Here is a 27838-nt window from a genome sequence, read left to right on the forward strand (position 1 = left end):
CTCGTGGCTGCGGCCGCATTTATTGTACTCGACACCATCGAGCGACACGGGGTGGCCTTACCAGTTGAGAGGCGGCGCTTCATGGCTGTTCGCCGACTTCGAGGGTTCTCCCAGCATTCAATGGACACGCTTGATAGAGCTATCTGTTCTAAGTTGGCGCTCGCCAGTGCTGGAGGCGTGGTGCCGCAATGGTGATGGTCCCTACAGTGGAACCGGAAATCCATTCCTCCTTCAGTAAAATGCATACGCATCAGTGAAAGAACGAGTAAAAAAAATAAGATATCATGTATATATTGGGGCCAATGACTTGAGCTAATAAAAACTATACTAATAATGCATGCAGATACTTCAAGAGGAATATTCAAAAAGCTCTCATTGTGTACTCTATTGGGTACACCGGGCTGAAAAGAGAGAGAATGATATTTTAGTGATTAGGAAGGAAGTGTGCTTGGTAGTCAGCCAGGCACGGTACTTCAAATGAAGATGTAGGAAGACGATTGTGAAGAGGGAAAAGAAATGAACTTCATGTGTTCTACAGCACATTGTAGTGTGTAATCTTAAGAAGTACTTGAAGCTGGGCTTGTTGGTGCATATTCGTGAAAGACATGAGAGATCCCGGCTTCCCTGGTTCTCTCGGTGGCGCAGTCCTTGCTGAAAAAGCTGAAGGGCAGCAAGGAAAACAACCGACCTGAAGAAAACAACCGGCCTCAAGATAAAAGGCAGGCAAGGCCGGAAGTTGTACCTTATGTACACCACACTTCTCATAACCTCAAGAAGGTGGCCAATAAGTATGGCGTCGGTGTGGTATTTTCAGCGCCGCGAAAACTCGCCGGAATGTGTTCACGCATTGGAAGAAAAAAAGTACAAGAGTGCACCATCAGACACCGAATGCCACATGTTGGCTGCAAGAAAGCAGTAGTCTACGAGTTCCCGCTTACATGCGGCAAGGTGTACGTTGGACAAACGGGACGTTGTCTTAATGAGCGCCTGCTTGAACACAAAAATTCATTAAACAAGAGAGGACATCTTCCAGACCACTGCCAAGCCTGCTCGAAAGCGAAGCATGTAGCCTGCAAGCCTCGACTATCTGATTGCAAAGTGCTATTGAAAAGCCGAGATAGGACAGAACGTGAGCTTGGGGAAGCCTTCTATATCAAGAAGCGAGGTGATAGTTGCATTAGTGACACGTCAGTTGTTCTTCGCCACAGTGAAATGCTGTTTCTTGATGCGTATCTGTGAGAGGTAATTGTCTGCGATCAAGAGCATGGATAAGGGCAAACGCTATTTAAACGTTCTTCCCTGGATAAATCCTGTTGAATGTGCAGCGCTCGTCCTGTTCCCTTCCTCGTCCGTGTCCCCGTTTTGCACTCTCATGTCTTTCACGAGTGTGTAATCTTAGCTTGAGATAAAAAACATGCATTTCCTGAACTTTCAATTTGTAGGTTTGCCGTAATACTTGTCCAAAATATCAAACTTCCAAGCTAAGTAATTTTAAAACATTCTGCAGTCATTGAAGATTTTCTGGCTGACGGAACAGTCCGGCAGCAGTGCACAGAGCGACAGGAAGCCTAAACTGTGCCTGAAATATTCGCAGGAACCCGTCTGTATTATCGGCGCTGGAATATCGCCGCTATCGGAGGCTGCTTCCACGCATGGTGCGCCGCGCATCGCCGAGGGGAGCTTCGCTGCCGACGAACTAATCGGGCATCAACGGAGAGTGCGCCGAAAAGAACTTCGGGACCGCCTGCTGCCTACATATACTACGACAGCTGCAGGATTTCCACAGTCCGGCAGCAGTGCACAGAGCGACAGGAAGCCTAAACTGTGCCTGAAATATTCGCAGGTAAGGGGGTCAACCTGTTACCCTGTGCCTGTTTTCTCGTTCTGCATTGCTGCCGGACAGTGTACTTGACAGTGTACTTGACAGTGTACTTGACAGCGTACTTGACAGCGTACTTTACAGTGTACTTTACAGTGTACTTTACAGTGTACTTTACAGTGTACTTTACAGTGTACTTGACAGTGTACTTGACGTGTGCTATCATTGTGGCATTACGTTTAAAACCAAAGTATCATCATGAACAAGGAAGAAAAAAAAGAGCTAACTACGATGGTCGCGGACTTCCGCAGAGAAGTGCGGGCTGAACTGAGAGCCCTTGAAAAGAGCATAAGTTACTGTAGTGGCACTTGTGACGAGGTTAAAGAAATAGGAAAGGACATTAAAGCACTCAGGGCTGAAATACAAGCGCTAAGAGAAGAAAACAAAGACCTGAAAGTGAAAATCAGCGACTGGAAGGAAGAATCGAAGAACTCGAACAATACCAAAGAGGCAACAACTTGGAAATCAAGGGCGTGCCCGAAGAGCTTGACTCGCTAGTGGTTGTCAAAAAGATAGGGGAAGCTGTGGGTGAGGAGGTTGCTGATTCCGATATCGACATCTGCCACAGGGTGAAAACTTTGCGAGAGAAGGAACAGAACATCATCGTTCGATTTGTGTCACGCGCAAAGCGAAACGCCTTGCTCATGAAAGCTAAAAAAAGAAGATCGATACCACTGAGCTTGGCCACGAAGGAACAGGTAGCACAGTCTACGTCAATGAACACCTGACTCGACGAAACAAACAGCTTCTTGGGGCAGCCGTGGCAAAGAAGAAAGCTGCAAAATGGAAGTTTGTGTGGGTGAACTCTGGAAAAATTTTTGCCAGGAAACATGAAACATCGGACGTCATCAAAATCATGAGCACTGAAGACGTAGCGCTTATCTCTTAACTTAGGTAACCCAAGATTGCTGTATCAGAGCATAATCCACCTACTGAAGCAATGTCGACACATACGCATGCCATAGATAAGCATTCCTTGAAGTCCCACTTCGTAGCACTGCACCAAAATATCCGGAGCATAAGAAACAAACACGAAGAATTACATTCTTACTTAAAGTCGTGTCAAATAAAATTTGACGCACTCTTATTCAGCGAAACCTGGCTCACGGCAAAAGACTTGTCTCCTCAGTTCCACAGCTATACGCCAATAAGCCTCGACCGGGCAGGCAGAGGCAGAGGTGGGGGTGTGGCTGTTTATCTCCAACGTCATTACTCTTTTCAAGTAGTTGATGCTGTCACCAGGAGCGATGCCGACATAGAATGCTTAGCTGTGGAAACAGACTCTTTTCTTCTGGCTGTAATTTATAGGCCCCCGACAGGACTTAAGCGACACTTCCTATCGCGTTTAGAACAATTGCTTGGGCATTTTAATGTCATAAAGAAACCATATTTTGTAATGGGGGACGTGAACATTGATCTGCTCAATGACGATTTACCCGCACGGGACCTGAAAAACCTCATCATGTCCTATGGCTGTGAGAATGCCATTTCCAGCCCTACCCGTATTACTTGGAACTATTCCACAAGTATAGATGTCGCAATAACAAACCTTAACGACTCGGGATATACAGCAGGGGTTTTGACATGTGATCTTAGTGATCATCAGCCGATTTATATCGCCACCCAATGTTTATTCAGAAAAGATAAGGATAGAACTCGTAATTTTGAGCACAGGATCATATGCAACAACTCACTGACTAAGTTTAGAGTATTGATCGAGCAAGCAGATTGGACTGAAGTGTATTCAGAAGAAAATCCAGACAGCATACGACCTATTTCTGGATACCTTTCTATACTGCTACAATGATGAATTTCCGTTACAAAGTGCAAAAGTGCAGAAACGTAAAATTAGGAAGCCTTGGATTAGTGCAGGGCTTTATAAAAGAATAAAACAAAAGAACACAATGTTTCATAAATTTCTTGCCAGTAAGGATTATGGCTTATTTCTTGAGTTTAGGCGCTTTCGGAACAAATTAAATAGCGACGTAAAGAAAGCAAAAAAAGACTACTATGAGTCACTATTCTCCCGAATAAGATCGGACCCAAGAAAAATATGGAAAGAAGTTAATTTCTTAACAGGGAAAAATCAAGCTAGCAGTGCACCTCAACAAATGAAAATTAATAACATCGTTTTCGAAGGTCAACCCTTAGCGGACGTGATAAATGAATACTTTGTGCATGCAGCAATGCCCGCAACAGGCCAGGTTGAAAATGACTGTAACTATGATGAAACTAGTCAAATTAATTCTCTTGTGCTGTTTGATGTTACCCCAGCTGAGGTCGCCAGATTTATAAAGGAATTAAAAGCCACTGCTTCGAGTGGATATGACGAAATTAAGGTAGCGCCAATAAAGGAAGTCTCGTCTGTAATTAGTCCAATACTTGCGTTCCTAAAAAACCTATCGTTTCTGACTGGAATCTTCCCACAGAAACTGAAGGTGGCGAAAGTAGACCCCGTTCATAAGGGTGGTTCTACAAATGACATCTCAAATTACCGACCAATTTCAGTCCTGCCCGCATTTTCAAAAATTTATGAAAAGTGCATTCACAAGCGCCTTACAACATACCTTAACAAATACAATATACTTTCGCCATCCCAATATGGTTTTCAAAAAAGCAAGACCACAGAAGAAGCCCTCGTAAAAGTTAAAACTCATATTATTAACAATCTTGACAGGAGGCTGTATACCCTAGGTATCTTCCTCGATTTACGGAAAGCCTTTGATTCGGTGAATCACGATATCATGCTTAGTAAACTGAACAGATGTGGCATTAGAGGCATTACCTTAAATCTTTTCCAGAGTTTCTTGTCAATGAGGCAACAGTACGTTACCTTGAACAACGTATGTTCCCAGAAACTACTTATAAAAGCAGGTGTCCCACAAGGTTCGATACTGGGGCCAGTACTATTTCTGTTATACATTAATGATATCACTGAGCTAAAACACACACCTGAAATCACGTTCTTTGCTGATGACACAAGTATATTTTTTACAGGCACATCCATCCAAGAAATAAGAAATGAAGCTAATGATTATCTGCTAGAACTATCCCGTTGGCTAGAAAAAAATAAGTTGCAGCTCAATGCGCAAAAAACTAAATACATAGTATTCAGACCCATCAATAAGAATGCATGTGATAATATCAATATTAAGTTTGAAGACCATTACTTGGAGAAAGTGCAGACGCAAAAGTTTCTTGGAATATGGTTTCACGAACATTTGTCATGGACTTATCATGTAGATCATTTAATTTCGGAACTCGCGCGTTCTGTAGGATGTTTAAGTAATGTGGCCCATATCTTACCTCTTTGGCTGAAGAGATCAATCTACTACACTTTATTCTATTCCAAACTGCTCTATGGTATGCTAGTATGGGGTACGACCACTAAAGGGAATTATGAGAGAATATTAGTTCTGCAGAAGCGCGTACTTCGGATATTAGAGAATTACAAAGGTCAAGTAAGAAACTTGCCTACGCAACCACTTTTCTTCAAACATAATATCCTTCCAGTTAAAAAAGTGTACAATTTCCGGATAATGCAACTAATATACAAAAAACAGCTATATGCCGATAACGTCCAGCATGCCTCCATGAGATATGCAATCAGGAATCGTAAGAGAAAGGTACAAAAATACAGAACGAACTATGGCAAACAAGCTATGGACTATCAAATAGTTAGACTGCTTAACATACACGAATCTTATGTTGACTTCAGCCAACCATTTAGAGCCTTCAAACGAAATTATCGAGCATTCCTATTTTCCTCAAATACAATTTTAGAACCATAAACGCATTACAAATACAGTAAACATCTTCTACATGGTTATCATGCATTTGCAACTATTATTCTAATTTTGTTCTTTTGTTTCCCTTTCGTACTGCTCCTTGTTAGACTGTGATATACGCTAATACTCACTTCTGTTCAATTGTGTTAGAAACTTGCAGTTTGTACGCAACGTACGCAAGTTATGGCTTAGTTTCTTTTCATGTGTACATTGATGCCTATGTACCGTCATTCCTGTTCAAAACTTTTGAACTGCATTTTAGTTATATTGCTGCATTGTACTGTGTATTTCTCGTATTCATTGTGTTGAAATTGAAAAGCGTGAACATGTTATCCTATTGCAACCGCGTACATGCTTAAATTCAGAAAATGTGTGTCTGCTGCTGCAGGCTGTAACTGATGTGAGGGGGCTAAGGCCTCGTCAGGCTTCTAAGCCTTTAGCCTTACGCCACCCGCAGGGATTCATCTGTATTGTTTCCTGCAAATAAAAAGCCAATTAAAAAAAAATTCAAAGACACCAACGCTGTGTAGAAAGCAGAGAGCAGTGTTTGTTATTACCCCGGGTTCCTCAACATACGCAGAAACATAATTGTTCATAACCGTTATTAAGCTATACGAAATTACTCCAACCATTTCAGATTAGCAACGAATGTGTACGCTGAATTGCAAAAAAATCTGAACAGAAAACAAGGAGTCATTCAAAGAAAATTGAAGTCAAATGCTTTTAAAAACTTGCTCAAATTCAGCTACGTTTCCAAATTCTTGCAGTCTGCGATGCGCCATCTGCGGTAAAGTTGCTCACTTATTCCGCATGGTATGGGCATGACAGAACAATTCAGGTACTTCAAGAATCAATGACCCAAAATCTGAGAACTGGGAAGCGGCGGTGTTCAGCACACATTCGGAAAATAAGCTTCCGCTGGTGAACCAGGCAAGAAAGATAGAAACAATGGTGAACGGAAAGGCAGGAAGAAAGGTGGCAAAAGCCAAGGGGCTCCTGGAATGAGCACTCATCATACTAATGATGATTTCCTCAATGCATTAAATTTGTTCTCACTGACTAGCTTGTTCGCGTGTTGCACAGAAGAGTATTGAGGTGAATTACGGGGCCTCTTTTGGGAGGGCCATAGGAGGTTCTTTCCTACGAGGGTGGGGAGTTTGGAGAGGAATGACACTGCAACCGCATGATTTTGTGCGATGATGACAAGGGGAATCCAACCGCTAATACAATGTGTGCAAATCTTTAACCTATTTCGCAGGGAGGAAGACGAACGGTGCTGGACGGTGGCAATGCTCCCCAGAAGACATTGCCAGACACACTGAACGGCGGATGGGTGGTCCGGTTCTTCTTGTACGTCCTAGGAATCGGGTATGCTCTCCAGACAGCCTATGCTATTTTGTCAGATTAAATAACAAAATAAGAGCCCCTTTGTTGCTTCTCAGAACGGTGCGCGGGCCATTGGATTTGGAACGATGCCTGGTTTCCTCAGAACGTCGCTTATTTGCTAGCAGAGATCGATTAACAACCGTTGTGATTGAGTGGCCAGGGCGTTCCTCAGTTATTTCGAGTTCGCAGTTTAAGAGCATTAGCTTTTGGCTCGTTCCCGAGCTTCGCTCCGTGTGCGTCAGCGGTGACCGCAGCACAGACAATGACAGCGCGCAAAGGTACGGCGAACCAGCAACGCAAAGCCCATGTTAGTTTTAGCGCTGGGGTGCTCTGCTGGGGCTTTGTAATCATGTATAGTACACCGGTGAGTGAGACCGATGGGCCATGATGCCTAAGGCGATGCATGTTAGAGAAAAGACGCGAGTCCATTGCGTTAGCGGAAACAGCCGGAAACCGGTTGGGGGGAAAAAGGAGCCGCCGCTTTGACGCAGTGGTCATGGCACTCGGCAGCTGACCCGAAAGACGTGGGTTCGATCCCAGCCGCGGCGAGGGAATTTAGGTTTAGTCGACATTTTAGAGGCTCGCGTACGGTGCGAAGTCAGAGCACGTTAAAGAACCCGAGGTGGTCGAAATTTCCGGCGCCCTTCACTACGGCATCCCTCATAGCCTGAGTTGGTTTCGGACGTTAAACTCCCATAAACTAAACTAAACTAGTACTTTTTAATGAAATGAACCCACTAGCATGCAAAACGTTCCACTGTAGCCCACTCAGTAGTGGCCACTTCTACATTGGTGCTCAGAGTGGAGTCTGCGCAATGCATGCAGCCCCTTTGACATGTCGTTCCATGCAGCGCTCTATGTAATCAAGGGACCTGTACGGGCCCCGAAAGGTCTTGCTTCCTTTTGAAGAACTTGTTGGCGAGTGTATATTCATTATTTGCACAAAACACAGATAACCCTCAAAACTACGCGTTGCAGGCTCGCAATCGTAGGGTAAATTTAGGTGGAGAAAAAATTAAAAATTACCTTTGAAAGGAAATTTCTGTTCATAGCAAATACAAATCAAAATTTATTTTGCGCCTCTCACTACGGCGGTGCCTTGTAGCCCACACTGCTGCCTTTTCACGCAAAAATATGTAGTCCATTCCAAGACCCGATGTTTAAATGCGACTTTAAGAAATACCCGTTGTGGAGATGAATCGCAGACACAGGTCGTTGTCGGGTATCCACAAGTATATTTGACAGGATGCGCTCAGCCAGGCGAGAACAGGACAGCGTGCTGCCGGCATGCAGTTAAGCAGCGATGAAATCCAGTTTGCGCGTGCTTTGCGGGCGTACTGAGGATGTCGTGCTCTTCTGCGGCCTGACCATGATGGCAGGCTATAAGGCCCCCCCCTCTAGCGATGAGGCCATGAGCGAGGTGTGAATGGCGAAAAGCGGATGTTCTTGGTGCAAATCGTACGCGGCGAGGTCTGGCACAGTCGCGAGGGACTGCAGCGGCACAGTTTGCGATGACGTCGGTGTCAAGGTGAGCAGGTTTAAGGCGGTCAACTGAGATCGTGTCCTCCCGGCCGTTGATGAGCAGGAGAAAGTGCTTAGGAGCACGCTGGAGCACTTGGTAGGGACCACCGTATGGTGGCCTTAAGGGCGGGCGTACGGCGTGGTGGCGAACAAAGACGTGAGTGCACCGCTGAATGTCGGGGGGGCGGGGGGGGGGGGACGTGGACACGACGAGAATACTGGCTCTGACATGGTGGAATGACAGTGCTCATAGCGCTATGTAGACGGTAGGCGTAATCTGAGACGTCAGCAGGCGTGGGTGGCGAGGGCTCGAAGAATTCGCCAGGGACACGGAGAGTAGTGCCAAACGTTAGCTCTGCTGCACAGATATAAGAGTCACTGCGAAGTGCGGTGCGGAGACCAAGCAGAACGAAGGTTAGGCGCTCAATCTATGGCGAAGGCAAAGCGGACGCCTTAAGCGAAGCTTTCAACTGGGGGTGAAAACGCTCAATGACACCGTTGGAAATCGGGTGGTAAGAGGTCGTCTTGATGTGATTGATGCCGAGGAGCCGAGATAGGTTGGCAAATAAGGTGGAGTCAAATTGCCGACCCCGATCAGTCGTAATGGTGCAAGGGACACCGTAGCGGCTGATCCACAGTGTGATGAGTGCTCTTGCGATCGACTCCGCCGTTATGTCCAGAAGGGGAATCGCTTCAGGCCATCTCGTGAACCTGTCAATGCAGGTTAACAAGTAGCGGTGGTTCCCGCGGGGAAGAAGGGGACCGACAATGTCAACGTGTAGATGGCTGAAGCAGGCGTCCGGAGACGGGAACGGGCCAAGCGGAGTCGCAGTGTATCGATGCACTGTGCTTTGCTGACAGCTCAGGCACGTGCGCGACCAGCGGCGAACGGCAACGTTGATGCGAGGCCAGACATAGCCAGCCGTGACAAGGCGCTCTATTGGGCGAATGCCAGAATGGGCCAAAGAATGGAGGGCATCAAAGACGGTTCGTCGGTATGGTGAAGGTACGTAGGGGCGAGGGCGACCGGTTGACGTATCACAAACGAGAGGAACGGCGCAGTCAGAGGGCAAGACGTCCTCCAATACCAGACAGGTGTCGCGCGTGCGAAACCGTTGCAACTTATTGCAACTCGGCATCGGCTCGCTGAGCAGCAGCCATGGCCGTGAAGTCGATGATTGGCCCTCCATTGTCCGTCGCATTGACTGCAGGACGAGAAAGAGCGTCAGCAACTATGTTGGACTTGCCGCTGACGTGACGAATGTCGCAGGCGAATTCGGAAATGTAGGCGAGCTGTCTGATTTCGCGAGGAGCGTAGGAGGTGCTGCTGGATGTCAGCGCGGACGTCAGAGGTTTGTGGTCAGTGAGGAAATGAAAGGTGCGTCCCTCGAGAAAATGACGGAAGTGCTTCACGGCTTAATATATTGCTAGCAGATCTCGGCCGAAGGTGCTGTAGCGGCGTTCAGGGGGCGTAAGCTTCTTGGAAAAGAAGGCAATACGCTGCCAAACACCAGCGACGAACTGTTGCAAGACCACGCCGACAGCAGTGTCCGATGCGTGAACCATGACGGACGTGGGCGCGTCACATTTAGGATCAAACAGGAGCGTCGCGCCGGCAATGGCTGCTTTGATGCCGCCGAATGCGCGGTCAGCGGCGTGGGTCCAAGCAACAAGGAGAATGTCGTGGAGAAGCTGCAGTATTGCGGCGCTGCGAGGAATGAAGCGGCGATAATAGTTGGCGAGGCCAAGAAATTCGCGCAGTTGTCGGGTGGTGGTGGGCCGGGGAAACTGACTGATGGCAGTGACACGGGCCGGTAAGGGGCGAATGACATGAGCGTCGACGCGATGCCCGAGAAAGTCCTACTCTGCAACGCCGAACTCGCTTTTCGGTCCGTTGACCACAAGACTAACGCGGCTTAGTCTTGCGAGCACTTGACGCAGCTGGAGCTTGTTAGCCTCGCCGTAGGGCTGAAGACGAGAATGTAGTCAAGATATGCAAAGCAGCACGTCAAGCCGCGCAGTACTTGGTCGACAAAGCGCTCAAAAGTCTGGGCCGCATTGCGAAGACCGAAAGGCATCCTCAGATATTCAAACATGCCAAAAGGTGTAATAATGGTGGTCTTCAGGATATCCGACGTCTCCACAGGAATCTGATGGTATGCCTTCACAAGTTCGACTTCGCTGAAGATTGTGCAGCCATGTCGGGCCGATGTAAAATCCTGGATGCGGGGAATCGGGTAGCGGTCAGCGATTGTGGCCTCGTTGAGAGCCCGGTAATCGCCACATAGGCGCCAGTCGCCGGTCTTTTTGGGCACCATGTGCAGGGGCGACGCCCAAGGACTGAGTCTGCGACTGCGTCTGAAAAGAGGTGTCTGCGATCCGTCTCCACAAATTTGGTGACTCCGGACTTCGCGTCTTCGATCTCTGCTCCGGCCCTGCGCTTGCATCAGCCGCTTCGCTAGGCCCACCACTGCCCGGAGCTCGAGACCCCGCTTACCTTCCGTCGTGTAAGCCCTGGCCATGGATCCCTCCACTCCTGTACCGTCTCCGTCGCCTCTCACGCAGCCACCTCATGAGTCCGAGGTCTCCGCCCTCAAACTCCCCGCCTTCTGGTCGTCGTACTCGGAACTTTGTTTCCTCACTATCGAGGCCTTGTTCCGCCGGCACCACATCACGTCCTGGTCACCAAATTTGTGGAGATGAATCGGAGACGCAAGTCGTCGCCGGGTCTCCACAAATATATTTGACAGGATGCGCTCAGCCAGGCGGGAACGATGCTTAGTGGCATATAACGCCGTTTAAGAGGATTTATTATCCCTTTTAGGTAAGCCGTTGTGAGAATCTTCAGTCACCGTGATCAATTCACCGTGGTTTCAAGCCTTGTGGCTGTACAGGCTGCAGTTGGCGAATACGCGAACGGGACAGCGTGCTGCCGGCATGCAGTTAAGCAGCCACGAAATAAAATCTGCGCGCGCTTGGCAGGCGTATGGGACTGTCGTCGGCTTCTGCGGCTGGACTACGATGGCACGCTATACAGTTAAACCAGTAAATGCTAATTCAATGTGGACGAACAAAATTAATTTTACTTGAATTTTTCAACATTCGAAAAATAGCCTTTAGTTGCAGATCATTGATGCCTAATATTCGCCCAGTAGGTTGCCCGGGCAAGACTGTCGATGAGGAACATATCTGGGCTTAGGAAACAAGCCAGTCATCCAGGTGGGGTTATGTAGACGGCTTGTTCGAGTTGGCAGTTATTGTTTTTGTTGCTGATGTATTTGTGGATCATTGAGCTTATTCGATTCTTTTCTCTATGCAAGCGAAAAGTTAATTGCCCTAGCCGCGTTTGGCAGGTCGTTCACATCAAAGGTGCACCAAACAGATATAATAAGGGAGTAATTACTCATTGACATCCACCCAAGCGCAGCCTTACGGCTACAAAGGAAAGCTATACAGCTTTCTCAGAAACTTCGTAGTTAAAGAAAAATTCGTCCTGGTCCGGGGTCCAATGAGTAATTACTCCCTTATTAGAAATTTACTCCACCTTGGGGGATTCCCCTAAACATTTGACCACCAAACAGATATCTAAACTCCTTTTTTCTACTGCGGGAGCACGTATCTGTACGTTCCGAGCATACTTACAAACCCCAAATTATTGTCCTGTACAGCCGATTTCCCTAATTTCAATTGGATTAAACGTCCCGGCTCCTTCCTTTTTATTTAACTTACCGCGGACGGTAGGAGTCAACCAACGCGTGGAGTGCGTTTCAGCCAGTCATGTGTAGGCTTGCAGCTCTGCCATTGGCGGAGTGATACGTAGCGATCGGGGAAAGTAAATAGTCCACGCGCATTTTCTTTTCCGGGGTCCTAATTTGCAGCTATGTTGTATATCACTGAATCTATTTATTCCCGGAAACCTAGAAAAAAAAAAGCAAAGCCGCCGTGCGACTGCTTGAAAGGCACTCCACGCATTAGTTGACTCCTCCTACCTTCAGCGGTGAGTTCAATGAAGGAGGGACTAGATCTGGGCGTTTGTTTACTGGAACGAAACAATCCACACGTAGTAAATTAAGTCTTCACATAACATCTTTGCTCCTGAGAAGCCTCAAAAGTTTCTTCCTGATCGGGAACCGTGTTTTGCAGCCGGCTGATCTGCGCACATTCTAAAGGACAGTCAGTCTTGACAGTTTTTCACATCATCCCGGTGAACCCCCCGTGCAGTAGCATGGTCGAAGGAACCAACCGAACAAGGGCAAAACGCTTCGAGTGCAAAATCAAGTATGGGGCCTACGCGCCCTGCACGAAACCCACAAAGAAAAAATCCCCTTCAGAATTACTTTTCGGCCCCATATATGATACCTACTTCTTACCAAGACCGACGGATGGCTCCGTTATATGATCAATTGACCACCTTCTGCGAATGCCTCGGGCAGCTTTCGTCTCGTGCAGGTCGGGTGTGCTATAAGTGAAGGGGGAGAGGGGGTTGCGTGCCCACTCGCTGCATGCACGCGCCTTTCGCTTCGTTCAATCATTGCTGTCATAGGCTAAGTCGCGTTGTTTTTAGAAGCACCAAATGGTTCGAGACACCTCTCAGAGGCCCCGAAGCTTGGAGGTCAGAGCCAGAGGGCCGTTACAAACACCACACGTCTCTGGCTGAAAGGTCGCTTGGGAGGGGTATTTGCTTTGTTGTTGAGTTGTATCCAAATTGATGACAGCCGTTTCAGCGCCGCCGCGGGGGCTGAGTGGTTTTGGTGCTCGGCTGCTGAACCGAAAGGGGCGGGTTCGATTCTGGCCGCGGCAGTCGAATTTCGATGGAGACGAAATTCTAGAGGCCCGTGTACAGTGCGATGTCAGTCCCCGTTAAAGAACCCCAGGTGGTCGAAATTTCAGGAGCCCTTCACTACGGCGTCTCTGATAGCCTGAGTCGCTTTGGAACGTTAAACCACACAAAAAGAACAAACAGTCGCTAAATAACAGATATTCTATTTTACTATATCTGGTTCGCGTTTATGGCGGTCTAACGTACCGAATCCACTCCGGCTATGAGGTACGCCGCACTGAATGGCTCCGGAAATTTCTACCACTTGAAATTCTTTACCGTGCACTGGCATCGCACAGTAAACGGGCCTCTAGAATTACGCCTCCACCGAAATTCGACCGCCCCGGACGGGATTGAATCCGCATTTTTCGGGTCAGCAGCCGAGCACCTTTTACCCGCATTCTGCACAGGACATTATTCAAGAAGGCATATGCAGTGTATATAGAATAGGATATAGCCGACAAAAAAACTATAAATGAAAGGATTTGCGGTTTGTAGAATATTATCTACTCGGAAAAATGCGCGCTAGCTAAATGAAAGCACCAATATGTACAGAGTGGAATGAGCAGAAAAAGCAGCAGTGCGCAGGTAACGTGTAGGACAGCATAGCCTGCAGTCGATAATGTCTCGTTGTCATTTCTTGAATCGCTCCGACACTTTGACGGTGTTGCTGGAAAAAGAAAGAAATCGAAAAGATTTTAATGAAAGATGATCTCGCGAATTGTCTATGAGTTATGGTGCCCTTGTGAAACGCAATGGTAAGTCGATAAGCAACGATCTTTCCGTCTTCATGCTTGGTGATGGTGCACACAATTATTTTCAACCTTAATATCTAGTTTAGATTTGCTTATTGATCATAAGCCAAAAGGGCTCTCAATAGGCGCGACATTTTTTATCACAATTTTTTCTTACAAACCAAGCAGCTCGTTTCTGTACGCGCTTCCGACTAGCAGTTGATTGTGCATTCTAGATAGCTACAGCAGACTACAGATAGGCCTAATATGGGAGAAGTAGCGTAGTCGTTCACTTTTTTCGGGGTTTTCGAAAACTGAGCTGTAGTAAAGACAAAACCTACTAGAACTTCTGAGCTGCTAATTAATGGGAACGACCGAGTGCAAAATTTCTCCCGCCACAGCGTTCCAGCAGCTGTTTGACTTTAGATGCGTGATGTTGATTCGTTAGCACACACTTAGTAGTAAGCTCCTCCGTCAATTATCTGGCATCGCCAAAGGGGCTGCTGCTTTAGTGTTTCTTTTTTAAAATTTATGCTGCGTTCTTCAGGATGTTTGTTTATGGGGTTTAACGTCCCAAAGCGACTAAGGCTATGAGAGACGCCGTTCTTCAGGAGGCTGTGCCTTGCCTGACAGCGATGCCAGGCGGCTTAACGTTCCACCTTACATACGGCTGCATTCTGCAATTACCGATGCTTATCACGCTGGTCAGCGCTCTGAATCTTGGCGGCTTATTGCAGCTTATCCAACGCTCCCGAGTCTCCCATGGCACAGGGGCTGCAATTACCGATGCTTATCACGCTGGTCAGCGCTCTGAATCTTGGCGGCTTATTGCAGCTTATCCAACGCTCCCGAGTCTCCCATGGCACAGGGGCTACACGCATTGTGCAGACTCCACTCTGAGCAGCAACGTAAAAGTGGCCACGAGTGAGTGGGCTACAGTAGAACGCTTTGCGTGCTATTTTGTTCATTTCATTAAAAGGTAATAGTTTAGCTTAGTTTAGTTTATGGGAGTTTAACGTCCCAAACCGAATCGGGCTATGAGGGACTTCGTAGCGAAGGGCTCTAGAAATTTCTGCCGCCTGAGGTTCTGTAATATACCCTGACATCGCGCACTACACCATCTTCTAGAATTTCGCCCAAATCCGAATTCGACCGCCGCCGACGGGATCCAACCAGCGTCTTTCGGGTCAACAGCAGAGAGTCATAACCACTTATCCACGGCGGCCGCTCAAAAAAAGGGAGGAAAACTGCGCGTATAATACAAGGACAAAATACTCACTTCGTAGGCCAGTAATCTTGCTGCGACACCACTGCCGGCCGCGACGCCCACATATCAAACGAACAATAATCAGCCAACCCCGAGCGACCTCCGCGTTCAGCCGGAAACTGACACGTAAGGGGCTCTCTTTCAAGTGAGGCCGCCGATGGACAGGTCACGTGGTGTCGCCCTGTTCGAGTCTCGCAGCCCCGCCTTCGAAGAGCATAAAGTTATGGCCTTCTATTTCATAGCAGTTAAATTACTAGTTTATAAAGGATCAATTCGGCCAAAGTTAGAATACATATGTGCCCTCTGGGACTCCGCTCAACTTAACCTAACTGTATTGAACTTGCCCAAAATCGCGCCGTTCGATTCATCTACTCAAACTACTCATACTCCACCAGTGTTACTTCCCTCAAAAATAATGCATGCCTACCTAACTTCAAGCAACGTCGTACAGTTGCAAGGCTGTGCTTGTACCACAAAATGTATCATAACTTTTATTACCACTGTTCCAGCCAGCCTGCTCATCGTTCTTCAGCCCGCACAAGCCACCAAAATGCCGTTTACCCACCCCCTGCTCGCACCGTGACCCATCTTCATTCCTTCTTCATCCAAACAGCGCGTGCCTGGAACAGTCTTCCCAAAAGTACCACCCTTCATACAAACCCGGACCATTTCAAGAAAGCCATCGAAAAAATCTGTTATTAACACCAGGTTGCTAGCCCACCCGTCATGTAAAGCCCTCACCCGAGGGCCCTTGAGGTATTTGTAATAAATAAATAAAAATAGTTACCTAAATCCTAAATAGCATACTCATAATTACTCATGCCCGCATTAGTATATAACTCTTAAGTTACATTACTGACTGTAAGACCACAACGCAATCACTACGCCCACCTCTTTTCAGCTTCAACCGAGGAGCCTTCGTGGCCTATGCGTAGCGTTCTCCTGTCCCAATCCCATACATCTGGTTACAATTCCCACAACGACCCAAGTTAACCCATCTTTGTTTTCAGCTCAGTAACGTTCCTGCTGGTTACACGAACCTCACTGAGAAGTTTCGCGTCAGGTTGAACATTCTGACGTGTTCCTCAGTTTAATTCATTGTTTGTTCCGTTGTGATTTATTGTTCACAGCCAAGGACGCCGAAGCCGACTTTTCCACGACACGGAACGTTAACACTATCCCGTTAAAACTAGCAGGTCACCGAAACATAAAGTTACTTATCTTGCTCTTGAAAAACATTTATTTATTTATTCAAGTTACTCACGGCTCCTTTACATTGGAGTATTGTGTGAGTGGGGCAGTGCATTGAAGTTAGAGAACAGCGCAAAAAAAAACACAAAAGAACAAAAAAAACCGACAGAAGAAAAACGTTATACAATAGTTAGCAGGAGGCACTCAGTAGAATACAAATAAAGTAATACAACACACAATAATTACGTTTCAAAATGTGGCAACATGGAAATGGAACACGATTTGACAGTGAGGCTAAAAAGTGCACAAGTTAGTTCACACTAAGCAGCAATAAAACATTTTTCGCAAGAATACAGAGAACTGAGACACTAGGCGAGGATTGCGGTTATTTTATCACGAAATGTAGCAGGATTTCTGGTATTAGTAGCATCGTCAGGAAGGCTGTTCCAATAGTTTATGGCACGTGGGAGAGCAGACATGTTGAATGCTTTTGTATGACCAAAAATACGCGTAAAGCTGCTATGATTATGGAGGCGATGAGATGTGCGACATGGCCGTGACAAAGGTAATGTGTGACTGTGAAGACTGAAAATCATTTTATGAAATAAACAAAGAAGAGCTACGGTACGACGTGATTCTAAAGACTCAAGTGATAGCGATAACTTGATGTTAGTGACGCTGGAATGGCGGTTATAATCGCGAGCGATGAAGCGTGCAGCACGGTTCTGTATAGATTCGAGATTACGTGTATAGATTCGAGATTATTTTCTTAGCAGCAAGCTAGACGGCCACAGCAACGTGAAAGATAAAATAATCAACAATAATAAATATGCAATGAAACCTCACCTGGCCACCGGCTATGCGCGCGCCGAGAGTCTACAACGCCAAGCAACTCGTGTGTGCTGCTTAGCTAAGTGGTCTTACAGTTAAGCGAAATGCGTCGTAAGCGCGAGGCAGGAGCAGTTTTGTAGTCGAAACTAATGCGCATGGGCGGGGATCTAGGATAGGGAGAACCTAGGGAAGTTTCAGTACCTATAGCTTGGCATGAATTGTGGTCAACGCAATCAACTGCGGTGCGTCTCCCGCCCCAATCGATTCACCGCCTGTAAAGCAGTGGTCGTGAGCAAGAAGCGGGCACACAGCGGAGAGTACGCAGCGCGCCTCAGGTAATGAAGTTCGAAATCAAATAGCAACCGATGCTCCTCGCGCAGAGTTCTGGTCCCTTCTTTTTTATTGGACAGGTTGCGCCATGGAACTGGAAGCTCCACTGAAGCAAGTTGTTTTATCCGTAGTCAAAGTAGCTGCTATATCTGCTATAGGCCTACTAGCGAGACATCGTCCGGAGTGGCAGATGAATGGAGACAGATGCTTCTTTCCATGTTCGGAGATAATCGCCTCCATGCATGGTCATGCCGCTCGCTGCATTTTCAGCCTAGCACGTTCATGAGAATCGGCTGACGCCATTGGCGGGAATGGGGTACTTTGTCAGGAAAACGCCGCTTCCTTCTCGAGTTGCATACAAGTACAGAACCCTTTAGCAAGGCTGACATAAGACACGGTGTCACCCAACTTCCCACACTTTTAGCCTGAAGCCCCCAGACACACTTAGAGCGTGTGGGGGCAGCGGTCTCGGACTCAAAGGAGATGCCCTCGACAAGGACGTGGCAAGCTCAGCGGAGACCAGCTGCCAAGTGACAAGAGGTTTTTGGTCGCTTGGCGCCCAGCTTTCGCCGGTCGCAAGCCAGAGAATGGGTCGGAGCCAAAGGTTCACAAACAAAACAAAGTTTATAGACGATACAGAGGACTTCACAATCACTAGTACAAACACATACAAAGTGTTGAACAGAACAATGCAATTCGTGCAAAGTTAAACTCGAGAGAGGATACAATACCAAGGCAATATTCCACCTAAAGTGCACTAACACAAGAGAGAAGAAAACAAACCAAACACAATTTGTTCTCCGGGCACTGCGCAGTCCGACGACCAGAGGTCCACTACGAAGCAGTCCGGCACTCTGACGCACGTTGCCTCGTTGGTCCGTTGCTGGTCGAGTGGTGTGGACCTGGGAGTCAAGCGGGCGCGCTTCTGCGAAGCTTAACGGCGGCTCTGACTAATCTGACAGCGGTCAATGCCCTTCTTATATAGGCTTGGTCCGCGTCTGTTTGTTCTACACGCCAAAGTAGGCGCGACATACAGGCAGTGTCGGCCGTGCAGTCCCCCTTTCCTTCCAGCGCCGGCCGCGCGTCCTCATTGGTCAGAGTGGGGAGACGCTTCGCGAGGGTTCTAGCGCGGCGCCGTCACCGCCGTGCGAGGGGGACTCGTCTTAGTGCATGCAAGGCTGCGCCCTTTTCCCCTGGTTAGCAGTAGAAGCGACTCGGACGTTCGAGAGAAATCGGCGTCGGGGCTGACTGATTCCTTCCGGCGAGTGGTGGTGGAAGGGGCACCCACACGCAGGGGTTTCCTTCTTCCCCTTTTTACGACCGCGCCGGTGAGATGCCGTGCGCGCGGCGCTGTTTTGTTTCTTTGTTTAAAAAAAATGCGCCGAATTTTTTGACACCGCCCCTTCTTTTTAGAATATTGTGCAATAATATTCACAAATCACAAAATTCAAGTGCACATGCATGCACTCACAAACTCTACGGCGAATGCCGAAACACATACATCAATACAATGATGTTTCCACATGAATCACACAATGCAATGGCAAGAATGCACTTGAAAACACGCCGCAGTTAGGCGGTACAATTCGCGCTCACATGCATGCGCTCACAAACTGCACGTAAAAATGCATACATCAATACAATGATGTTTCCACATGCGTAACTAAATGCAATGTTCACAATGCACATAAAAACACGCCGCGATTGGGCAGTACATTAACACAACATTGCATACAGGAAGCACACAAGTATGAGGCATACTTTCGCCTATACTTCCAGGTTTGGCCTTGTTACATTTCGCCTTCTTCGTGAGGAAAAATCGGCGCAGTTGCAGCGGAATGCCGATGAGTCACAAAAGGCACGCGGGGTCAACGCCTGAATTAGCCACGGAAGCGACGTCAGTCATCCAGCCCGCAACTGGCCAGCCAGCTCTGCAGTGCACCCTACAACACAGAAAGAAGTTAGCTGCCACAGTCGGGAGTACTTGACATTCCAAGGAGCCCGGGTGTCAGCCGGGTCCAGTCATCAAGTTTGACAGCAGCATCCGTCTTGCAGCGACCGTTTCCCTACACTGCGCGGGCTTGCGCGTGCAACCAACCACACGTGCGACCCTGCACGGGCGACCATATGAAATGCGCGGGAACGCTGTTCGAGAACATTCCAGCGTCTACGCGACGCAGGTGGCATCCTTCTCTCTCTCCTCACACGTGTCGGGGGCGTGTTCCTTAATGAAAAGGTGTTTGATGGGTGCCTCACTGGACATTCAGGACACTCCTTCCTCGACAAGCCCTGCCCCCATCTAGGGAGCCCAGGGAAAAGAAACGATATAAAACTCGGCGCCGAGTGCGGCCGAGTACCTCCTGACCATCTGAGCTCATCGTCATGTAGCTTCTTATCATCAAGCTCCTTGTTTTGAGACTCTCTTACTGAGACATTCTCTCAGTTGCTGTTTGTATATATGTAAATACACTTGTATAAAGTTCTTCTTCATGTCTTCCCTTAACCTCGTCTCCGACCTTCCTCATCCCCTCTCCGACCCGACCATGCTACCTGAGCCGCAATAACTGGTGGCAGCGGTGTGATGCTGCTACCACGACTCATAATAGCCTACACTGTGGGTTCGGAACAGAACTGTTTCTCTCAAGGTTTCGGCCGCACTCGTTGCTCTCTTCCTTATGCGACTACTTCGCTCTAGCAGTGTTGGCCTCTGCGCCTTCTCCTTTGAGAGATTCCGCCATATTCGATGCATACAGCAAGGTTTCGGGGCGACATGCACATGCGAGAAATACATTGGACAGGTTCCAAGGCACTTGCATCACAATAAAGACCGGTGTGAACACACTCTTGGCCATCTTCCCGAATTCGGCAGTGCGGCAGGAAAACAGCCGAAGCAATGTGCCGATCAGCACGAGGATCATTTCCAGAGTCTGCCTTGCGCTGAACTTAGCAGAAATTCTAGACACGTTGTTTCCGCGTGTCCTTCTTTGCCTTTTCCTTCCTTCCTTCCTTCCTTCCTTCCTTCCTTCCTTCCTTCCTTCCTTCCTTCCTTCCTTCCTTCCTTCGGCATTCGTGCTCCGATGCGGCCACTTACTTGCTTATCCTCCAGCTTCTCACAGCTGTTTACTTTGTTCCCGCATGTTTCTTGCGAAGAGGGTTTCTCTTGCGCGGAACGTTCCTGCGCTGGATTTTTCCGTTTCTTCTTGAGAGATATTTTTGTTGCTTCCTTTCTTGCGGTAGCACGCTCGCGCTTCCTTCGCCGCTTTTTATCCTGTCGATCCCTGCGACGCTCCGACGTGCAGGATTCAGATGTTTCTCCCTCGCGGCTATCGTGTAGGTCCTTGGGAAATTTTGCCCTCTTCATGTTACCCAATATGAGGTCGTATATGGGACATTCCATGCACAGTGCAGTCAGTTTTCCGCTGTAGTAGGGAATCTGTACATGCACTCTAGCTTCCGGTAAGCGTTGGAATGAGCCGTCCACTAGACGCACAAGACTCTTCGTTCCGGTGAGATCCTTATCTCGCAACAATCTTCGTTTTATTATGACAGCACTGCTTCCGGTGTCTCGCAACACTGAAATTTTTCGTTGTCCTACCTTCCCTTTCGAGACAGGCATCCTGTGATTTACGGCTTCGGGCCACGCGTTCACTACGGCGTTTACAACGGGACCCTTCTTGCCGTTCTTCAGCTCGACAAAGCCGTTTGCGTCCACTTCCTCCAGCTGAACACCTGACGAGGCCCGCACCCACGATACATGGGGAATAGACTTTCCCGGGCTGGAACAAGCCGCGGCTTTGTGTCCCTTCCGTCCGCACTTGAAACACGCTGTCTGGCCACTGTTCGTAGCGCTGTTGCGGCAGTTAGACGCGTAGTGGCCTGTCTTGTTGCACAGGTAGCATTTCGGTGGAGGCTTTGGGCTGGATCCGGTATCGCGGCTGTCGGATATCTGTGCGCTTTCCGAATTTCCATTCTTAATTTTGGTCAGATTCGTTCCTCCTTGGGCTTCAAAAAATTGGTCGGCAAGGGCTAGCATTTCGGAGAGGGCTTTGGCCCTTCTCTCCTTGAGGTACCGAGACAAGTTCGGGTGACAGCTGTTCAGGAATTGTTCTTTGATGAGCGGCTCGCGGAGTGGACTGTACTCCTGGGCGATTTCCGACAGTTCCGTCCACAGATAGAAATAGTGGATTAATAGCGCGTCATATTGGGTTGCCGTTTCTCCATCTGTGGGCTTTCCTGTCCCTAAATCCCTCGGCGGTGAGTCGGAATCGTTTAAGCAAAGCGGCTTTCACCTTGCTATAACTTGCTGCATCTTCAGGAGACAGTCGCCCGAATACACTTAGTGCTTCATCGCTCAGACACGTGCTAAGAACGGTAGCGCATTCACAGTCTGACCAATTCTGGCTCACCGCGATCCCTTCGAATCGCTTGAGCAATGCGTCCAGATTGTCCCTTTTACCTCAAATCTAGGAAGCAACCTGCTGGCATCTGTCCGGAAGCTGCTACATTCTTCCCTAGTGCTATGAACTTCAGCTGAGTGGTTCGCAGCATGTTGCAGTTCCAGTTTCTCGGCAAGGAGCTTCATTTTGAGTTCAAGTTCTCTCTCTTTTTCTTTCTCGGCCCTCTCTCTTTCCTGGTCCACCCATTTACACAGTCCGGCTCCGGACAACCCCTTCTGGATGCCGGCCTCTAGTAGCTCCTTTAAACTCATATTTGTGGACCGAACTCTGTACTCAAGGCAACGAATACCTCTCCACGGTGAACCTCACTAACCGTTTCCGCGCGGCACCTCATAATACCGTGCTACTGCTAACCCTCGTTTACGACCTCTTAGTAAACTCCTTCCAACTCTTTCTCCGTTCTTTGCGCTTACAAACACCAAACGTCCTGTTGCGGACGCCAGAATATATGTCACCCAACTTCGCGCACTTTTAGGCGTGAAGCTCCCAGACACCCTTAGAGCGTGTGGGGGCAGAGGTCTCGGACACAAAGGAGATGCCCTCGACTCAGCGTGGCAAGCTCAGCAGAGACCAGCTACCAAGTGACAATAGGTTTTTGGTCGTTTGGTGCCCAGCTTTCGCCGGTCGCAAGCCAGAGAATGGGTCGGAGCCAAAGGTTCACAACGAAACAATGTTTATACAGCAATGAGACGATAGAGAGGATTTCACAATCACTAGTACAAACACGTACAAAGGGATTAACAAAAACAATGCAACTCATGCAAAGTTAAACTCGTGAGAGAATACAATAAAAAGGCAATATTGCACCTAAAGTGCACTAACACAAGAGAGAGGCAAACAAACAAAACACATTTTGTTCACCGGGCACTGCAACAGTCCGACGACCAGACGTCCACGACGACGCTGTCTCGCAGACTGGCGCACGATGCCTCGTTGGTACGTTGCTGGTCAAGTGGTGTGGTCCCGAGAGTCAAGCAGGCGCGCTTCTTCGAAGCTTAACGGCGGCTCTGACTAATCTGACAGCGGTCAATGCCCTTATTATATAGGCTTGGTCCGCGTCTGTTTGTTCTCCGCGCCAAAGTAGGCTCGCACATACACGCGGTGTCGGCCGTGCAGTCCCCCTTTCCTTCCCGCGCCGGCCGCGCGTCCTCATTGGTCAAAGTCGGGAGACGCTTCGCAAAGGTTCTAGCCCGGCGCCGTCGCTGACGGGCGAGGGGAACATGTCTTAGTGCACGCAAGGCTGCGCCCTTTTCCCCCGGTTATCAGCAGAAGCGACTCCGACGTTCGAGAGAAATCGGCATCGTGGCTGACTCATTCCTTCCGGCGAGCGGTGGTAGAGGGGGCGCGCACACGCAGGGATTTCCTTATTCCCCGTTTTACGACCGCGCTGGCGAGATGCCGTGCGCGCGGCGCTGTTTTGTTTCTTAGTTTTAAAAAAAATGCGCCGAAATTTATGACACATGGTCTGCGCGGAGATGCGCTGCGGGAGCTTCACTACGGCATCCTTACAACTTTGTCGAGGATCGTAGACGAGGCTTTCAACCGACCTCCATGCCGTCAAGGCATCGAACGTTTTGTATTATCATTCCCCTAAAGCGGTTCATCCACATAAAAAATTGGCGGGGGCTTAGCTTTCGTTAAGCCTGGTAGTTTGCGAAAGCATGTGTTTTATACCGCATGTGCAGCGCCTCTAGTGGGAAGAGCGCGGCGCGCCGTGCCAAGCGGCCGCCGTTACCCGAAGAGCCAAGTTGGTAGCCCGTCTCTTGCTTCTGGTATTACGTCACGCCATAACTTCACTAGCGCCTCTAGCGGGAGGAGCGCGGCGCGCCGTGCCAAGCGGCCGCTGTTACCCGATGAGCCGAGTTGGTAGCCCGTGTTTCGCTCCTGGCATGACGTCATGCTATGACGTCACTATGCATGGTATGACGTCAGGGGTCATTCTAAAGGTCAAACGTGCGAAGTGGCCGCCGCTACGCGAAAGGCCGTTCTTGGGAGTAGTATTGCTTTCGCAATAAAAGATCTCGGCCAGAAAGGCATGATCACGCTGGTGAGGTTGTAGCAAAAGCGATGCTGTAAAGCGGAGGCGCAAAGATGAATAAAGTTCAACGGCACCTGATCGGTGCGCACGCACGGAACGAGCTGTTCGGTTCCAGAAGACTGTCGTGCTAGACCTCTTGTTCTGCTGCTGCACTGCGACCACTTAAATTGCATACAGTGGCGATTCCGGTCTATAAGAGTTTTCTCCTCGGTCTTTTCACGGTTAGAGACGCGAATCGGCCAGCTAGTCGCTTCTCTCGATGCCCTTCGGACGTCCTCACATGCCCAGCACGGCTTCTCCTCAAGTCCTCGCCACCGTTCGTCTTAGCCGAGAGGTTTGCGCTCTTCCATTCCTCGCAGTCAGCGTACTTCCTGGTATCACCGCACTTTTCAACACCGCGCCCAGCAATTCACTCCACCGTGTATCTGGTCGGAAAACCCGCGGCGAGATTACTCACGGCGGCATTTAACCTCACCCTTCACCCTAGATGCCTTTTCGTAGTCATGGATCACATTTCCGTCCTGCGTTTCCTCGTAGATTTGGTGCTGAAGTCAGCGTACGGCCATCCTTCAAGGCTGAGCGTACTTCCAAGTCACCTGGACTTACTCTCCGCACGGCCAACTCAACCTCCATACCACATATGGTCTCCGGTTCCTCACCTTGTACCTTGGCCTGTGGCGCACGTTTCGGGTGGGTCTTCGTTCGCCCCGACGTCTAGCAACCCATCCTCGGATCCGACTTCCTGACGGTTTTTCATCTGGACCTCAGCATGCGTCGAAACCGTCTCATCGACAGTATGACGCGACTTTCCATCAGTTTCAGTTTCAGTTTATTTCCCACAACAAGTACAGGGCATGTACTAGGTGTGGCGGGGGTGACGGGATAAAAGCTGCGTCAAGGGCAGCTTGACTGGCAACGTCTCCCCAAACAACATGGCAGCAAGCACGACAGTTCAGAAGGACATAAAATATATATGATGGGAAGAATAACAAGGAACAAATGGAAAAAAATATACGAACAAGATAAGTGCAAAAACAATGAATGAGTGCATTAGTTAAAAAATACAATCAAATCTTACAGTATAGGTTAGTTAATAATGTCGAATAATTTTTTCTTGGTTAGAACCCGCAGCTGCTCTTCCGTTAGCTTATATTTGTTAAGTGTACTAGGCAGCCTGTTTCGAAGCATCTGGAGACCGTAGTTAGTACGTGATCGCGGAACGTGCCAGTGTTCATGGTGGCGGGTGGAGCGAGATGATATGTTAATCTGCAAATTTGCAACGGCTCGTAATGTTGTTATATTTTTATGGATTTCAGGTTTCAAAGATGGCAGCAACTGGCGCTCATAAAGCGTGGGAATTTTAGTAATCTTGTATTTAAGGAATAGGTCAGAAGTATGGGCATTATATGGAGAGTTTGAAATGGCTCTAACTGCATGTTTTTGTAATGTAACCAATCTATTTAGTGATTTCTTAGTGCCAGTACCCCAAACAAGATGACAATATAATAGATGAGGTGCAAAAAGCGTGTTATAGAGCATTAGTTTTTTGGGGAGAGTTAAAAAATGTACTTTTCTCAATATACCTAATGCTTTGCACAGTTTAGTTTGTATGTTTTCTGCGTGAAAATCCCATAGCATGTTTTCATCAAAAACGACACCCAGGGAATTTGCTGATGAAGAAAATTCTATTTCAGTGTTATCGAACTTCAGTGAATTAATGCGAACATTTGTTTGTTTAGCTTGAAAGAGAACTGCTTTTGTTTTGGAACAGTTTATTTTTAGGCTATTAGCGCTTCACCATTTACATAGTTTGTCCAAGAATAGGTTGGCGGATTTGACAAGGTCATTTGGATTGCTTCCTGTAAAAAATGTACTGGTGTCGTCGGCGTATATAACATAATTTATAGTGCTATCTAGAGATACAAGGTCATTGATGTAAGCATTGAAAAACAGTGGGCCGAGAATACTCCCCTGAGGTACGCCATGCTTATTTTTTTGTAATGAGGACATTTCATTTCCTATACATATTGCTTGATGACTATTTGTCAAGTAACTTTGAACCAAATGAAAAGAAATACCACGAACACCATAGCAAGACAGTTTGTCTAGTAGGATATTATGATTGATTCTGTCAAAAGCCTTGGAGAAATCCGCAAATAATCCTAGTGTTTGTAGCTTCCTTTCAATATTATGTAAAATTAATTCTTTTTGGTGAAGTAGAGCTGTCGCAGTAGATCTACCTGTAGATCTACAGTAGATCTCTCAGTAGATCCCATTATCAGTGGCGTTATATCGGCTGTCGCTTCGACTGGAATCCGCACGCTGATCCCATTATGCCCGTACGCCCAGTCCTCGCAGACTTTCCCGAGGTCACGAGGTCTTGTAATCTCCGGCAGCCACCTGGGCATTGTATAACCCACCCCATTGTCTACCGTGGTCCACCCGTCGCAGCTCGTCCGCGCCGCCTCTTCGGTGAACGTCTAGCGACTGCTAAACGGGAATTCGACCATGTGCTCCAGCTGGGTACTATTCGCCCTTCATTCAGCACTTGGGCCTCACCGCTCCATCTGGTGCCCAAGAAAGAACCGGGTGACTGGCGTCCGTGCGGTGGCCACTGGGCTCTCAACGCTCACACTGTCCACCACAGCTATCTCCTTCCACACATCCAAGACATCACTGGACATCTGGAGGGATGCAAGGTCTTTAGTGAAGTGGATCTTGTCAAAGTGTGCCATACGATATCCCGAAGACGGCCATCACTACACCCTTGGGCCTGTTTGAGTACCTGCGCATTTCCTTTGGGATATGCAACACAGCACAAACTTCGCGAAGATTCTTTAATGAAGTGACGCGCGGACTCCCGGCTGCAATCGCCTACATTCACGACACCCTCGTCGCGAGTTGTACTCTCCAGGATCAAGAGCGGCACCTCCGGGAACTTTTTCAACGCCTCAAAGAATTTGCAAGGTCGTCAACTCCCAGAAATGTGTCTTCGGCTCTTCTGAGCTCAAGTTCCTGGCCACCATATCCCGTTGTAGGGAATTAGAATATTGCCTTCTCACGTCAAAGTTGTTAAAGACTTCCCAGTAACCACTACTCTACGCAAGCTCCACGAGTTGCTGGGCCGAGTGAATTTTCCACGGCGGTTTATCCCGTACTGCACCGAGCTTCCTCACCCCCTGACCGACCTTGTTCGCACGACCAAATCCTCATCCTCTGATTTTCCTGGTCTCCCGAAGTTCAGGCTGCTTTCACGGCTGCAAAACAAGTCCTCGCCGATGCGATCCTTCTCATCCACCCTAGGATTTCGGCGCCCACTCGTATCGGGTGGATGCTCCCAGCGTGGCCATTGATGCTGTTGTCTCGCAGAAAAATTGACTCCGAGTGACACCCACTGAGTTTCTTCCCTCGCAAGCTCCAACCTGCCGAGACTCGCTACAGCGCATTTGGCCGTGAGTTGCTCGCCATATACTGCACCATCCAGCATTACCGCCACTTCTTGGAGGGCCAGCCGTTTTACGTTCTCACGAATCATAAGCCTCTGGCGTATGTTTTCCGTACGAACTGTTCCAAGTACGTCGACCGCGAACTTCGTCA

The 27838-nt window shown here is 48.3% G+C and overlaps 1 protein-coding gene across 1 annotated transcript in view; it reads left to right on the forward strand.

Annotated features, from left to right (window-relative positions):
- Positions 1 to 27838, forward strand: part of LOC149326947 (uncharacterized) — a 104241-nt gene that overhangs the window by 16531 nt on the left and 59872 nt on the right. Inside the window, exon 2 of the mRNA XM_089564734.1 lies at positions 6926 to 7035. Coding sequence (XP_089420860.1) covers positions 6926 to 7035 — 110 coding nt within the window. The remainder of the gene's footprint in view (positions 1 to 6925; positions 7036 to 27838) is intronic.

Source organism: Amblyomma mixtum, chromosome 10 (assembly GCF_055824585.1).
Source record: "Amblyomma mixtum isolate Tamu chromosome 10, ASM5582458v1, whole genome shotgun sequence".
Lineage (NCBI taxonomy): Eukaryota > Metazoa > Arthropoda > Arachnida > Ixodida > Ixodidae > Amblyomma > Amblyomma mixtum.